The sequence below is a fragment of the Fimicolochytrium jonesii genome (genome assembly GCF_025526975.1).
Source record: "Fimicolochytrium jonesii strain JEL569 chromosome Unknown EV422scaffold_30, whole genome shotgun sequence".
Classification (NCBI taxonomy): Eukaryota; Fungi; Chytridiomycota; class Chytridiomycetes; order Spizellomycetales; family Powellomycetaceae; genus Fimicolochytrium; species Fimicolochytrium jonesii.
Window position 1 is genome coordinate 23,428 of NW_026515697.1, and position 13,771 is coordinate 37,198.

The 13,771-nt window shown below is 53.1% G+C and overlaps 7 protein-coding genes across 7 annotated transcripts; 3 read left to right on the forward strand and 4 right to left on the reverse strand.

Annotated features, from left to right (window-relative positions):
• Window positions 1–403: 403 nt before the first annotated feature.
• On the forward strand, window positions 404–1,640 carry EV422DRAFT_500425 (soluble NSF attachment protein; the record flags this gene model as incomplete). The annotated part of the gene is made up of 6 exons (XM_053068138.1): window positions 404–548; window positions 615–737; window positions 815–995; window positions 1,085–1,259; window positions 1,334–1,420; window positions 1,488–1,640. The coding sequence occupies 6 exons, from the start codon at window positions 404–406 to the stop codon at window positions 1,638–1,640; spliced, it is 864 nt and encodes a 287-aa protein (XP_052922087.1).
• Window positions 1,641–1,892: 252 nt separating this feature from the next.
• Window positions 1,893–3,140, reverse strand: EV422DRAFT_500363 (uncharacterized protein; the record flags this gene model as incomplete). Its single annotated transcript, XM_053068134.1, has 6 exons — window positions 1,893–2,105; window positions 2,179–2,367; window positions 2,454–2,522; window positions 2,591–2,746; window positions 2,836–2,983; window positions 3,052–3,140. The coding sequence occupies 6 exons, from the start codon at window positions 3,138–3,140 to the stop codon at window positions 1,893–1,895; spliced, it is 864 nt and encodes a 287-aa protein (XP_052922088.1).
• Window positions 3,141–3,365: 225 nt separating this feature from the next.
• Window positions 3,366–5,914, reverse strand: EV422DRAFT_542488 (uncharacterized protein). The gene is made up of 9 exons (XM_053071277.1): window positions 5,580–5,914; window positions 5,370–5,507; window positions 5,144–5,298; window positions 4,983–5,078; window positions 4,860–4,911; window positions 4,703–4,804; window positions 4,439–4,488; window positions 3,964–4,264; window positions 3,366–3,897 (listed from the first exon to the last, which is right to left on the reverse strand). The coding sequence occupies exons 1-9, from the start codon at window positions 5,863–5,865 to the stop codon at window positions 3,653–3,655; spliced, it is 1,425 nt and encodes a 474-aa protein (XP_052922089.1). The 5' UTR covers window positions 5,866–5,914; the 3' UTR covers window positions 3,366–3,652.
• A 74-nt stretch (window positions 5,915–5,988) lies between these two features.
• On the reverse strand, window positions 5,989–7,800 carry EV422DRAFT_542494 (uncharacterized protein). The gene is made up of 4 exons (XM_053071278.1): window positions 7,374–7,800; window positions 6,936–7,307; window positions 6,477–6,870; window positions 5,989–6,400 (listed from the first exon to the last, which is right to left on the reverse strand). Exons 1-4 carry the CDS (start codon window positions 7,782–7,784, stop codon window positions 6,261–6,263), a joined length of 1,317 nt encoding a protein of 438 aa, XP_052922090.1. The 5' UTR covers window positions 7,785–7,800; the 3' UTR covers window positions 5,989–6,260.
• A 235-nt stretch (window positions 7,801–8,035) lies between these two features.
• EV422DRAFT_542501 (methyltransferase domain-containing protein) lies at window positions 8,036–10,027 on the forward strand. The gene is made up of 5 exons (XM_053071279.1): window positions 8,036–8,056; window positions 8,130–8,249; window positions 8,324–8,425; window positions 8,487–8,937; window positions 8,990–10,027. Exons 3-5 carry the CDS (start codon window positions 8,348–8,350, stop codon window positions 9,646–9,648), a joined length of 1,188 nt encoding a protein of 395 aa, XP_052922091.1. The 5' UTR covers window positions 8,036–8,056; window positions 8,130–8,249; window positions 8,324–8,347; the 3' UTR covers window positions 9,649–10,027.
• On the reverse strand, window positions 9,710–10,810 carry EV422DRAFT_255392 (casein kinase substrate phosphoprotein PP28-domain-containing protein). The gene is made up of 2 exons (XM_053065761.1): window positions 10,005–10,810; window positions 9,710–9,930 (listed from the first exon to the last, which is right to left on the reverse strand). Exons 1-2 carry the CDS (start codon window positions 10,600–10,602, stop codon window positions 9,842–9,844), a joined length of 687 nt encoding a protein of 228 aa, XP_052922092.1. The 5' UTR covers window positions 10,603–10,810; the 3' UTR covers window positions 9,710–9,841.
• EV422DRAFT_542503 (acetyl-coenzyme A transporter 1-domain-containing protein) lies at window positions 10,730–13,686 on the forward strand. Its single transcript, XM_053071280.1, has 14 exons — window positions 10,730–11,169; window positions 11,238–11,359; window positions 11,433–11,570; window positions 11,632–11,698; window positions 11,770–11,819; window positions 11,881–11,896; window positions 11,959–12,034; window positions 12,097–12,217; window positions 12,299–12,337; window positions 12,404–12,440; window positions 12,511–12,710; window positions 12,781–12,917; window positions 12,984–13,062; window positions 13,132–13,686. Exons 1-14 carry the CDS (start codon window positions 11,007–11,009, stop codon window positions 13,483–13,485), a joined length of 1,599 nt encoding a protein of 532 aa, XP_052922093.1. The 5' UTR covers window positions 10,730–11,006; the 3' UTR covers window positions 13,486–13,686.
• The last annotated feature ends 85 nt before the right edge of the window (window positions 13,687–13,771 follow it).

The window sequence follows — 13,771 nt, forward strand, 5'->3', positions numbered from 1 at the left end:
GTGCAGCAACTTTGGGTCTGCGAAAACCTCGTTAAGTCCAAAAGTCGTCAAAAAGCTGTCAGTGGCTTAGCCAGGATGGACCTGAGAAGATTCGGGCGCTCAGAACCTTTCCGTTTCTAAATAAAAATGATAAGCGTCTTTACTGAAAGACGCGCCTACAAGGTTTAATCTAAATCATCACGGTACAGTCTCACGTCACAGGACTCGCCGCACAACTCGACATTTTGGCATCGTTTGTTCCCACGTAACAGAGCGACAGCTACCAAAGTGAAACTCATCGTCTTAGACTTGACATAGAACATTGCACCCTTGGCGCTCCGAGCTGCACTTCAGCATTGTCACACTTGTTTGACCTTACCAACGTAAAGAGAGGATCAGTCGTTCGCAACACCGCGCCGGCACGATGTCCAACGAACGAGACGGAAGAAACCTCATTGCGGAGGCTGATAAGAAGGCCCAACACAAGGGATGGTTTGGCGGAAACAAACTAGAGGAGGCCGCGGAGCTCTATACAAAAGCCGCCAACTGCTTCAAGGTTGCGAAAAAATGTAAGTTCTCGGCCAAATTTCGTTGCCATCGCTGCATATCACTGACGGGGGACCGCTCGCATACAGGGAAGGAGGCTGGAGATGCATTTATGTCAAAGGCGACAGTACTGAACAGGATGAATGAGCGAGACGAGGCTTCTGGGGCTTACATGGACGCTGCAAAGTGTTACAAAAAGATTAGCCCTCATGGTAAGAACGGGAGCCTTCTTACCGGTCAATAAACAGCGCCTGTGAATCGATGTAACTCAGCGATGATTCCCATGTAGACGCGGTAACATGTCTTCAGCAAGCTGTGGAGATTTTGGTCGAGAAGGGCCGCTTCCAGGCTGCCGCAAACAATCAGAAGCAGATGGCAGAGATTTATGAGACAGACCTGGTCGATTTCGAGAAGGCGATGCATGCATATGAAATCGCCGCCGAGTGGTACCACGGAGAGGACTCTAATGCGTGAGTGTCCGCGAGCGCCCCTTTGAACACCACAGCGAGGTTGATGCAGAGCACCGGGACTCACGGTCATCGACTTGTCCGTTTCGTAGGCAAGCCAACGCGTGCATGCTGAAAGTGGGGACATTCGCTGCCCAAATAGATCAGTTCGACAAGGCCATCGAGAAGTTCGAGCAGGTGGCCACAAACAGCATGGACAGCCAATTGACACGGTTCTCGCTGCGTGAATACTTCCTCAAGGCAGGGATTTGTTACCTGTGCACCGGGGTACGTGGGCCTATTGTTGCAATCACCATGCGCAAATGGGAATGGAAGAAGCTTACTGGGTGGATCGCATATAGGACTACATTCGCGCACGCCAAGCGCTTGAGCGGTATCAGAACATGGATGCCACATTTGCGCCGACAAGGGAATGCGGCTTCCTGAAGGTATGCATGTCAGCCAAACATCTCGTGGGTTACCGCTTTCGAGAACTCAATTTGATTTTCATCGTAGGCATTATTGGAAGCGGTGGAAGCACAAGACGCTCAAGCGTTCACAGACGCTGTATCAGACTGGAACCGCTTAACGGCATTGGATAATTGGAAGACGGCATTGCTGCTGAAAGTGAAGAAGTCTTTGAACGATGAGGAGGTAGACTTCACATAAGAGCGTCGGGATCGCCAAAATGTAGTATCACAATCTCCTCTCATATATGCATAGTATCGTTCTTTTCTGTTCTTTGTCAAATTTTTTGCGCAATCGTTTTGGGCGGAATAGTACCCAGATCAAGTTTTTCCAGTCGACAGACCAGTGCTATCTACAGGTGCTTCTTCATTTCGAACCTATAAATTACATAATGCGGGCAGGGATAACGCTACACCCGATTAACCCGCCCCTACCGCCGAGATTCTAGATACTTTACTGCTGCAAAGCCTCGCTCAACTGTTGTCTCGCAGACAACACAACCTGCTGACTTATCGCCGTCTTCAATATATCTTTCACGGCATACTGGGACGCCGCCTCGTATGCGTAGACAATCATCGAATCGTTGATGAAGTTGTTGTGCTTGGCGAGGGCGAGAATGCAGTTGCACACTCTTGCAATCGTTTCCCGCTCGGATTTGGAAAGCGGCTGAGGGCGGATAAGGACGGGGGTAATCGATCAGACGATATGGCCGATCGTGGCAGAATGACCGCCCACCTACCTCGTTGTCATTGTGATAAAGCGCATCGGGCTGATTCACCATATCCGGGGATATCGGTACATGCTTCGACACCCAGATGTATCCGTTCAGACCGAGGATGACGTCCACACCACACGGCAATGTCGCGAAATGGGATTTCGTCCGCTTCACAAGCGCCGAGGGTACGGTGACCAGAGACCCATTCCTCAGCTGTTTGGAACAAAGGTTATATGTGGCGTGAGCATCCATGTCCGCCGGTATCGCCATTCCGGAACCACTTCAACGCCGTCCGTTACCTTGCCGTATTTGATACTCCGCGTATGCACCGACACCGCACCATCCTGAAAGAACGCCTGCACCTCCGCCTACACAAGCAACACCGTCATTCCCACGGCCCGGTTTTCTCTTCCCAACATTCGAAAGAAAAACCCACACTCAACATATCCCCCTCCGCAAAAAACGTCCGCATCTGCAGCTCATCCGACTCTGTTTTCCGTCGTTGCACTCCGCCGGGAAGGTTGACGGACGATAGCAGAAGCACGCCGTCTTGGCGGGAGTTTATGTCGACTTTCCACCGTTTTTGCGCGACCTGTGGATTCAAGTGATCACCAAAAGTCAGCAGAGCTCTCCACATCGACTTGGAGTCGAATTATGAACGTAGACCAGCACGAGCCCCACCTCCGTTATCCTCCCCACCACCACGTCTCCAATCTCCCCGTTGTACCGTGTGCGTAATGGTTTGACTGATATCAGCTTGTTCACCCGGTCCACCACCCCAGCCAATGATGCAACTAAAGATTCATCTTCTGTATATGTTCCATGGCCCCTGAAGCAAACAGCGACAGCGTAAGTATCCCTAGACCTAACCTCAGGAAATGACTCCAACGTACAAACCTCATAAAGGCAGTGTCCGTCGTCACGATTTCTCCAGGGGTCACGACATGGATATCGAGGTCGGGTTCTCCCGGGGTATCCAGGTCCATAAGCTCCCCATTGTCTTGTGCTGTTGTGTCGGTATCCATTATGGATCGTTTGCGTCGGTGCGGGGAAAGGTGGAATAGATTTTGGTGAGAGCTTTCGAAAAACGACCAGGACGACGAGAAACTGGCGAGTAGGTGCGAGTAGGTGCGAGTAGCTCGAAACGAGCGCGCTCAACGCGTGCATGCAAAAGGCAAGCTGTTTTACTGAAACCGCGAGGCCCAACCCTCCCAAAAAGGACCCAAGCACAAAAGTATGCGTACAATGGTCTGCAAAGAACGGTGCATCTTGCTCGAAGACAGGAGACAACCTGCCGAAGCTTCGTCGAAAAATATATGCATGATATTCACTTCAATGCAATCAAAAGTAAAGGCAGAATATTCTTGATAGGTACAATGTGAGAACATTTGGAGCTCCAGTTTCAGTTTCAAATCTTCGGGCTCACGCTTGAGATCCTGTGAACCTGTCGCTTGATTTTGCTTCAAGCTCATTCGAGAAGGGAAGTGGTCTGCTTCATTTAACGGTGGTAGTCGCCGTAGAACTGACTAGCACCCCCTCGCACGGCGGGGTCGTAGCGATCTCCGTACGCTCCGGGACCTGCCGGCGGCGGCGCTCCGCTGCGGGGGTCAGCGTATGGACCACCGGCTCCTCCGCGTTCTGCGTATGCGCCGCGGCTGTCGACCGGATAAGCTCCCGTGCCTGGTGGTGGCGGTGGGGGAGGGTAATCCTTGTAGAAGTCGCCACGATGGGGTGGAGGAGCGGCTAATGGAAGAGGTTTCGAATAAGTATGGGAACAGGACATCGAGGGAAACAAAAGATGGACTTTACCTCCATATTCAGGACCACCATAAGCAGGTCCTCCACGGTCGTATCCGCCGTAAGCGCCGCCGCCGCCGTAACCGCCTCCATAACCGCCTCCGTAACCGCCTTCATAACCACCGCCACCGCCTCCGCCGTAGTAATCCCTTGGTGGCGGAGCGTCATACCCACCATAACCTCCGTGACCGCCGCCTCCGCCGTAGTAATCTCTACCCCCGTAGCCCCTGGGCTTGTCGTATCCCCGCGGGCCAGCGCCACCGTATCTGGGAGGAGGGGGTCCACCGCGACCCATCGAGCCCGTGTATCGATCCTAAGAAATGGGTACCAGATTCCCCACATGACGAAACCATCGGTTACTATCCACCACCACTCATCCGCCACATGCAATGCCCCCCCCGACGAGGATGACACGGCTAACCAGGTTGATGTCCCGCCAGCCCATGACCACCTCGCCAGCTCAGAAAACCAATTCTATGATGCCCACCTCGCGCACTTCCAGTCGTCTCCCATGCCATTCGGTCCCGTCGAACATAGCTATCCCAAGGAATCCAGAGGAAAATGATTACCAACTTGCGCAAGCCCAAATCAATGCCACCATACCCTCTCCGTCATCCTCCGAGCCCAACGATATCGCCACCATCTCCGCCACTCGCCACCATCGAAAGGGTCAGAAGCCTCGGATTGGAAGGCGCTTCGGGTCGAAGGAACAGGGCGACGTCGACGGAGAAGCTGTCGATTCGACACATACTTATAGCGTTGTAAGCTTCCTCTGGGGTCTCGAACACGACGGTGCCGTTGCCCTTTGACTTTCCATCCGATAACTCATGCACATCGGCGCGCACAACATGACCTGGAGGACAATGAGAATCTAGATAGAACGTTGAGAAGGCTGTGCACATGCTCACCAGCTTGGCGGAAATGATCCTTCAAATCTTGCCACGCCACAACATACGGAAGCTACCAAGGAAGGACGACGTCAACAAGCTGAATCGGTGATGCACTCCGCCGTTTTTACAAATCCCACTCACGTTTCCAACAAAGACAGCCTTCCCGGCATCCCGGCCACCACCAGGAGCACCCCCAAGGGCACTTTGAGAACCAAACTTAGCGTCGTTCTCCCGGTCCTATCAGAGCGATATCCATCAGTAAACTGAATGTCCTGCGATCAAATAGTTCGCCAAGAACATACCTCGCGAATGAAAACAGGTCGTCCCATGAATGGAGTGTCGCTCAGCTCCTTGATAGCTTTCTGTGCTTCCTCGGGTGTAGAAAACTCGACGACACCACATCCTTTCGATCGTCCCGATGACAGAGTAAGAATGTCGGCGAAGACGACTTCTCCAACTGCGACCCGCCCACAAGGCATTAGACTGACGTCATGTAGTTGTGAAACGTCGACTTCACAGAGAACAAACCTTTGCGCATGAAGTCTTTTAGATCCTGCCATCCGACTTCGTAAGCCAGGTTTCCTACATACACCCTGCACTCCTTCTTAGACGCTCCGCGAGCGGGGTCTCGAGGTCCAGCGGAATACTTGGAAGGACCACCACGAGCTAGAAGTGCAATAAGCGACGGTTATGCCTGCTCACCCACACGGATCACGGGGTGTGCCACTTCCCAATTACCTTCAGGGCGGTCATAGGGACCTCTGCGGTAGCGATCCCCACGAGGGGATCTTGCCCGATATCTCTCAGACCCGGAAGGCGCATCCCCAGCGTTGTGGCCGTCGTCGGCACCGCCAACTTTCTTTGAAGGGGAAGTGATGCCATTCTTGTCTTCGCTGTCTCGTTCCCGAAGATCCCTCGAGTCACGGTCTTGATCACCGTCTCGGTCGTAAAGAGCGTCGTTGGCCGACTGCAGGTCAGCGACGTCGTTTTCGTCCTTCAGCACTGCGGTGAGATCTTCCTCCATTTTGTGTTGGTTGTGTGTGGGAAAAGGTGGGGAATGATGGAACTTCGTCTGTGCAATCAATTTGGCTTCCACTTTGAAACCGACCCTCCGGAGGCCTTATTTAATGGAGATGAAGCCACGTGACGTCTCCACCTGCACACACACTCCACATTGAGGAGCTTTTCCGTGCTCACAACTGCACATACGAGGGAGCATACGTGCTTGAGCAAACCTTCTATCATGCGGATCCTACCGTCGATTGGAAAGAGAAAGAGATATATGTATAGGGTGGTGATATATGGAAGTACGCCAAATTCTCAGATTTCTGCCTAACTACGAACGAAAATTCCGAGCCCCAAAGTCCTCAAAGCCATACCATTGTTACTCGCTCGCAAACCAAAAGTGGCTTACCGCAGCTAAGCGTGTTCTTCATCTTCCTCGGAATCCTCGTCTGACGAATCAATAGGAATGGGAGCTTCATGCTCGAATTCTTCATTGCGGATAACATCCTGGTCGTCGTTGTTGTCCGCCAACTCTCTGTTTGTAATTTGTGCATCTGAAAATGGAAAAGAAATATCAAACGGCATAAGGGCCTCAAGTGATGGAAATAATGGACGTGGCCTCATCCCCACCTTGATCAAAGTTCATAACCACGAGCCACATCAACCCAATGCTATTGTTCTTCTCGATCCGATCAATTTTAGCGACCCTCAACCTCGTCTTCCTCCTCGGCTTGCGACCCCTCCTAGCCCGACGTGCCGCTAGCCGGCCTTTACGTCCGTCGGCAGGTAACGGTGCCATCTTCCCTTCTTGAATAGCGAGCAGACGACGCTTGGCAGAGTCCTTGCCCTCTGTTCTTGCGGCTGTCCAGGTGCGGATCTTCACCGCAAGCTCTGAGGTTTTGTCCATGAGCGATTCTGGCGTCTTAAGAGGAGGGATGTTGTCGAAGGACACCGGTGCCACGTATCCCTCGATGTGGGACAGGTGGCGTTTAACGACGTCGGGTTCCGATGCATCGACCCGAGGCTGCCATTTGCACAAAGCTTTATGAGTTTCGTGATTCAAGATACCACCGACGAAGAGGTAACTACCTGATTTCCAAACGTCTCCACAATCCTTCCCATGAACGGAATCGGCAACCTCAACGCAAAGTTCTGGGCACCTCTCCCCAAAGCCTTCGCCACCATCAACGCTTGGTTTGGCGGTTTCTTCTCCGGCCCATCAATCTTGACAAGTTGCCTCATCGCCCGGTTCGTGCAAAGCCGAACGACAAGTCCACGGGGATTGAAGAAGTCGGTGTTGGCTTTCCTGATCAGTCGATCGGAGAGCGTTTTGGAAATGACGTGAGCGGCTGTTTGGGCGACGGTTTGCATGATGGGGCCGGCGATCAATGCCCAGGGTGCTGGGACGAAGCCGATAATGAGACCGGCTGTATCGACGACTCGTAACGGTGGGCTTGCAATCTATCAGAGGGTAGAAGCGACTTGAGAAGAGAGATATCTTGCAGGGTCAACGGAACTCACACGTACCAAAGCAATATTGATAGCATCCACAAACTCCATCCAGTCCTTCACATCCACTCCAGCAGCAGCCAGTTCCGGCGAGTACACCCGTGCAATGGGCGAATCCCATCCAGCAACTTGTTGCGGGACACAAACGGGCGCTCTAAGAGCCGGCACCTGAGGAGGTGTGACGGGTGCAGCTCCGGGATGAAAAAGGGCGGCGGCATCCTCGTTGGTGTAGGGTGGAAGGTCTGCTTGAGGGAAGGCGAGGCTGGCATCGCCGCCGACCATACCGGCTGATGGTGGATAGGACATGATGCCGGTGTTGCGCTGGGATGGAGCAGATGGGAGTCTGCCGGAAAGCTGAAGGCGAGGTCGAGGGCGGAGTGTCGCTCCGTGCGGTCGATGTGTCACCAGTGCGACCAGACCAGCTTCCATTTCAGAAACTTCATATCCTTCCAACTTCCAACTTCCAAGATCCCAGAAGCATGACCGGCAATTGGGACACTCAAACGCAGCATCTCGCCCAGCTCGTCGACCACCTAGCTCAGGAGAGATGGTGGCTGGACGGTTTCCACCTCTTCGACTTCTTTACCAACGACCTCTGGGCCCAAGTCGACCCGGAATGGCGGAGATACGTAGAGGAGCATGCGAGCTCTGACGAGCTGCTGAACGAGATTGTTGCTCTCGCTGTGAGCGGGAAGCCGCCGGTGTGTGCATGGAGCTTGTGTTTTGGTTGGGACCCTGTACTGATAGCGTATTGACTTCTTGGGGATTGTAAAGGTACAATGGCCGGAAAGCTTAAAGGCTTTTGTGAGGAAAGCGGGCGAGCTCTCGAGAGACAGAACGGTGGAGAAAGACGAAGAACTGGGTATATTGGCGGGAGAGCAGCTCAACTATGATGTATGCCTATACGAGTCACTTTTCGGGGTTGTTTTGTGCTTCATATGAATCATGCATTCGTCCCTTGCAGGTAGGCCGCCACATGTAGACAAGCTGCCATGACGCCGAAGAAGCTGCATGAAGTAGATCGATTATCGAGAGTGGTTTTCACCGTTGCGGAGCGGTCGCATGTTGATGTAAGGCGTCATCTGAAAATCGGCTCCCTCGAGATATGCACATCTTGACACCTCCCGTTAGACCATCATCGACATAGGAGCGGGGCACGGTTATCTTACACACCTAGTCGCAACACAAAACCCTTCACGCAGGGTCGTCGCCATCGACTGCGAGGATGCACGAACATGCGGCTCCAAAGACCGCGGGTCCCGTATCCTCTCCTCAGTCCACCACCAAGTTCCAGCCGCGATGCTGAATTTCGGCGGTTACCACCACCGTCTCAAGCTTGATCCTACGTGGACCAGCAAAGTGGAGTACGCGACCGCACGATTAGACCCGGCAACGCTGTCGGAGACGTGTGGAGGCGGGAAGGGGAGCCGATATGCGTTGGTCGGGTTGCATAGCTGTGGAGATTTGAGCGGGGTTACCATGCTTACGACGTTTCTGGAGTGTGGGGATGTGAAAGCGGTGGTTGTTGTTGCGTGTTGCTATCAGCGTATCACCACGGGAAGTGGTCCGAATGACGCAGCTGGTAAGTGGCGTGTGAACCCTTTCATTCTTTCTGGCGTGCTGACAGATTTCAGCTGGGATCCCGCTCAGCCAAACCGTCAAAGACCTCACAAGTCACCGCAACCCGCCATTCACCCTAACCCACCGCGTCCTCTCCTCCGCCCAACTAACCTTCGCCTCCTTCGCCGACTCCACCACAATCATCTCCTCCTTCAAAGGACACTACCACCGCTCCCTATTCGAGCTCGCACTCCGTCGCTGGTCGACAATGCACCCGGCTTCATTCGATAGACTCGGCTTGAACGAACCCGCCAGTTTCTCCTCGGGACCATCGTTTCGCGTGGGCGGGCTGCCAAAAGCTTGTACGAGAAATTTTAGGGCGTATTGTTTGGCTGCGGCGGGGAAGATGGGGCTTTTAGTTGGGGAGGATGTGGAGCAGGATCTGGGGCTTGGGCGGTCGCTTGATGGGTTGATTTTGGAGCTTCAGGAGGAGTTTCCTGTGGAGAGGATGTTGCCACGGATTGCGTTGATGTGTGTACTGAGATCGGTGTTGGGGCCGTGTGTGGAGGCGCTGGTTTTGTTGGATCGGGTGAAGTATTTGGAAGAGGGCCTTGGCTGCGGGCCGAATGGGGAGGCGAAAGGAAAGGTTTGGCTCAGGAACATCTTTGAGAATGATCTATCGCCGCGGAACGCCGCGATTGTTGCTGAAAAGACAGATGGTGGGCAGATATGAAAAGGGCGATAGTTCTCAGAGAGGGAGTTAGTCTAGATTGAGTGTCGTAGGGAGCTTCAGAAGTGGTCCGCAGTGATAATCACGGGTGGACCAGGGATTGCTTTATGTACAAGAGTGCGGTCTATAGAGCTGTAGTACAACTGACATGCAAGCAAACGGCAGTAAATTAAGATACACTACATACACGAAACTCCTATTTCTTGTTCTTTCCGAGGGTTTTGGAGATAATCCCTTTGCCGGCGTTGAGAGATTCTGCTTTGGAGCCGGTGGCTTTGCCTTTAGCTGTTGGTGAAGCGAATGACATCGTTAGAGAATGGGTCTGCGCAAGATTAAGGTGACGAAATTTTGGCCCTAACCTGCAGCCTCCTCGGCCTTCCTCTTGGCGGCCTCCTCCCTTTGTTTCCTGATTATAGCCAACCTCGCCATATCGGCACGAGCCTGGTCGGTCTTTCCCTCCGCCTGCGCCTTCCAGAACGCCGCCTTCGCCCGCTCCTTCTCCAGCGCCTCCCTCTCCCTCCTGCTCAGCTCCCGTTCACCTCCCCCCGAGGCTCCCAGATCACTAGCCTTCAAGTGCTGCTTGGCTGCCCTGTTCGGGTTGGCGATCTGCTCGTCCTCGTCATCACTGCCCGCCTTGCGTCTCGCCGCTGCCGCTGCAGCCTTCTTCTTCCGGGCCGCAGCGTCTCCTGGAGCCTCGACAGGCGCGGAATTTCCGAGTTTGGGGTTGAATGCGATTGCAGGTGGTGGCAGGTCCTGTTGTGTCTCGTCTTCTGAGGACGACTCTTCCTCTTCGCTGGATTCTTCCTCGGACCCGGACACCTCGCCTTCGGGTTTCTCTTCGCGGGGTTGGTCCCAGACGTCGCCTTGGCCGCGGAGGACTCGGGCGGGGGTGAACTGCTTGGCACCGCCACGGGCGGGTTTCTTGCCTTTGGACTTGTTGCCGCCACCGAGACCCATGTTTGCTTGCTATGCGTTTGGTTGGGTGTGTTGTGAGAAGGAGTGAGGTTGCCAAAGGGGCGATTCTGTACGGGTGGACTGTGGAATGTGTTGTGTGAACTAGTTTTCTCCCCAGGGGTTGTCGAATTGGGGGTTGGTGGATGAGCGGGTTCTTTCTCGCATGCGTCGAAATGTGCTACGCCACGCCACAGACCCCACATCACAGGCGGTTTCAACTTTCTGGCAGGCAAACTGTCACTTGACTTTGCTTGCACTGTCATTGGCGCTGAAGAGATCAGGCAACAACAACAACAACAACGCAGGACAGCTGCCGGTCCGACTACCCACACAGTACTTCGTTCCCCAGGACACACTATCACAACTCAGCCGACATTCCTGCCACCTCGCCTTCCGTTGTGATAGATATGCGCAAGCTGGTTCGGGAGGCCGAGGGCGGCTATGCGCCAGTGGACACCGTAACAAACCACGACAGCCCTTCGAAACAGCGGGCAGGGGTTGCAGCACATAAGCAGGGGGTGAACCCCTTATGGAAGGATAAGGGGAACGTCATTCTTCTCGTCGTACTATGTAGGTGCGCGTTTGGGGGCGTTGATTTGGGGGTGTGTGCTTGTTGCTGATTTCTGGCTGCTGTGCAGACCTTTTACAAGGAGTGCCACTGGGTCTGACGTTTGGAGCTATTCCGTTCTTGCTCAAGAGTAAATTGAGCTATGCGGATATCGCCACTTTCTCGCTGTCGGGCTATCCGTATTCCCTAAAGGTACAGATCAGTCGTACCGGCACACAGGGTGGGGTATCGACAATAAGTACTTATCACATTTCCACTCCTGTAGCTCTTATGGTCCCCGATTGTGGATTCCTTCTACTTTAAGAGTCTGGGTCGGAGAAAGTCGTGGATCGTACCGATCCAGGCGTTGACAGGATTGGTCCTGTTGGGCCTAGGGTCCCAGATTGAGGATGTGCTCAACAAGGTGGGTGGGCTTCTGGCATCAGATTCACCTCAGCAGCGAGACTTATCCGCGTCTTCAACAGCCCATATTGCCGGTCAAAGCGCTCGCATTGGCATTCACAGCACTTGTCTTCCTCTGCGCCACGCAAGGTAAGCACGCCGTGAATCTCTTCTCAACTGCTAAAAGCCTACAATACTGAGACATATTTTTGATGTCGCAGATATTGCTGTGGATGGCTGGGCCTTGACCTTGCTCAGAGAAGAGAACAAGGTGTGTGTCTTCCTGCTAGTTCTCGTAGGCAAGTCATTTACTGACCTTACCATCTTCGCAGCACTTCGCATCGACAGGTACCTTCGAACTCACGGATGACATCTGTGAACGTCACTCGCTAACTACTGGAAACTCGTAGCTCAGACGATCGGCTTGAACACAGGATATTTCCTGTCATTCACAATCTTCTTGGCGCTCAACTCTCCTGAATTCTGGTATGCTTTGAACGTTAAATTATGATGCGTGGTTATGGCTGATGTGGTTCGCGATCCTTCAGCAATAAGTTCCTCCGAAACATCCCAGCCGAGACGGGTGTTCTAGCGCTTGGTTCATACCTGAAGTTCTGGGGTTCCATGTTTTTGCTATGCAATGCTTGGCTGATCTTTGTCAAGAAGGAGGTGGGTGGTCAATACGAGCTTGTCATTTTGCGGAGGACAAGATCATCTGATCTCGGTCATGGCTATGCACGCTCCTTATAGGATGTTGAGAGAGATGACACCATCGACGACATTAAGGAGGTAAGTTCCATTCAATGCGATTCTCAATTGCTGGACGAAGTAGGCTCACACGTCTATGCATTCTAGGTGTACAGCACCATCTGGGAGGTGTGCAAGAAGCCACGTAAGTCACTCGCGCACACATCAATTCACCCTCGATGCCACTCCCGTCTCACCCTCGACTCGTACGCTAGACATGAAAAAGTTCATTGGAGTCCTACTTCTAGCAAAAATCGGCTTCATCGCCAACGAAGCCGTCACACCGCTCAAACTCCTCGACAAGGGACTAAAGAAGGAAGATATGGCGCTCAGTGTCCTGATCGATTTCCCGTTCCAAATCCTGTTTGGATACTATGCTGCGAAATGGAGTAGTGGGAAGGAGCCATTACGTCCGGTGAGTCTTGCTAGCGTATTGATTGGTGCGGTTGAGGACGATGGGTGGTTTCTGACTCCTTCTGTTGCAGTGGCTGTACGCGTTCTATGGTCGCTTGGCTTTTGCCGGTCTGGGAATGTTGCTGGTCAACTCGTTCCCGGAGGGCGGGGCTAGTGGTGGTTACTTTTTTGTGGTTATGGCCGCGACCGTCTTGAGCTCGTTCACAAGGTATATGTCCATATCACTGGAAACTTTCGGCGAGCATTCTCGCTCTTACGCATTTCACACCTCTAGTACCGTGCAATTCGTCGGGATGGGCAGTTTCTTCACAAAAATCAGTGATCCTCTGATCGGAGGCACATACATGACATTGGTAAGTCTCCTACGCCCTCAAACCTACAATCCACATTTACAAAAATCTAACCACCACCGCAACTCGCAGCTGAACACACTAAGCAACCTCGGCGGCACCTGGCCCCGCTACTTCGTCCTCGAATCCGTCGAACTCCTCACCACCTCCCACTGCGAATCCAGTAAAGACGCAGCCTGGGGCGTCGACCAATCCTGCTCCACCGACACCCAAAAAGCCGCCTGCAAGGACCTCGGCGGGACCTGCGTCGTCGATCAGGATGGGTACTACGTCGTCGGCATCATTTGCGTGGTTATCGGCTTTATGACGCTGGTCGGGTTCATTAGGCCGATGATTAAGGGATTGTATAGGGTGCCGGATGCGGAGTGGCGGTTGAAGAGGGAGGATGAGGGGAAGGCCAAGAGGAAGGATGAGAAGGCTGCTTAGGGCGTGGATTACGACACGTTGGCAGGTTTTTTTTATCTTACTGCGACACTCGCTGCATATGCATGTACACTAGAAGTTTTGATCGGGCTATAGTAATAGATCCTAGAGCACGTACTACACTTTGTCGCCGAAGAGGTTGCCAAAAGGCTTTGCCTACAGATTTCTTTTACCGAGTGACTAGACATCCACATTGGCCCCATAAGCAGCGAAAAAGCAAGGAAGTGGGGTTTTCAATGTGTATTGTATCACAGAATTTTGGTTGTGAAGACAACCGGAAAGCCCAGTA

What these genes read in the sequence shown, in the direction of transcription:
- EV422DRAFT_542488 (XM_053071277.1), bottom strand. Translation starts at nt 5,865, where the DNA reads ATGGAGGAAGATCTCACCGCAGTGCTGAAGGACGAAAACGACGTCGCT. An exon ending in AAAAGACTTCATGCGCAAAG is followed by an intron (nt 5,299 to 5,369) that starts GTTTGTTCTCTG and finishes GGCGGGTCGCAG; the next exon opens with TTGGAGAAGTCGTCTTCGCC. An exon ending in GGAAGCTTACAACGCTATAA is followed by an intron (nt 4,489 to 4,702) that starts GTATGTGTCGAA and finishes TCCTTGGGATAG; the next exon opens with CTATGTTCGACGGGACCGAA.
- EV422DRAFT_542494 (XM_053071278.1), bottom strand. Translation starts at nt 7,784, where the DNA reads ATGGAAGCTGGTCTGGTCGCACTGGTGACACATCGACCGCACGGAGCG. An exon ending in ATGCTATCAATATTGCTTTG is followed by an intron (nt 7,308 to 7,373) that starts GTACGTGTGAGT and finishes ACCCTCTGATAG; the next exon opens with ATTGCAAGCCCACCGTTACG. An exon ending in GGTTATGAACTTTGATCAAG is followed by an intron (nt 6,401 to 6,476) that starts GTGGGGATGAGG and finishes TTCCATTTTCAG; the next exon opens with ATGCACAAATTACAAACAGA.
- EV422DRAFT_542501 (XM_053071279.1), top strand. Translation starts at nt 8,348, where the DNA reads ATGACGCCGAAGAAGCTGCATGAAGTAGATCGATTATCGAGAGTGGTT. An exon ending in CGGAGCGGTCGCATGTTGAT is followed by an intron (nt 8,426 to 8,486) that starts GTAAGGCGTCAT and finishes ACCTCCCGTTAG; the next exon opens with ACCATCATCGACATAGGAGC. An exon ending in TGGTCCGAATGACGCAGCTG is followed by an intron (nt 8,938 to 8,989) that starts GTAAGTGGCGTG and finishes GACAGATTTCAG; the next exon opens with CTGGGATCCCGCTCAGCCAA.
- EV422DRAFT_255392 (XM_053065761.1), bottom strand. Translation starts at nt 10,602, where the DNA reads ATGGGTCTCGGTGGCGGCAACAAGTCCAAAGGCAAGAAACCCGCCCGT. An exon ending in GAAGGCCGAGGAGGCTGCAG is followed by an intron (nt 9,931 to 10,004) that starts GTTAGGGCCAAA and finishes CTTCACCAACAG; the next exon opens with CTAAAGGCAAAGCCACCGGC.
- EV422DRAFT_542503 (XM_053071280.1), top strand. Translation starts at nt 11,007, where the DNA reads ATGCGCAAGCTGGTTCGGGAGGCCGAGGGCGGCTATGCGCCAGTGGAC. An exon ending in CATTCTTCTCGTCGTACTAT is followed by an intron (nt 11,170 to 11,237) that starts GTAGGTGCGCGT and finishes GCTGCTGTGCAG; the next exon opens with ACCTTTTACAAGGAGTGCCA. An exon ending in CTCAACTCTCCTGAATTCTG is followed by an intron (nt 12,035 to 12,096) that starts GTATGCTTTGAA and finishes GCGATCCTTCAG; the next exon opens with CAATAAGTTCCTCCGAAACA.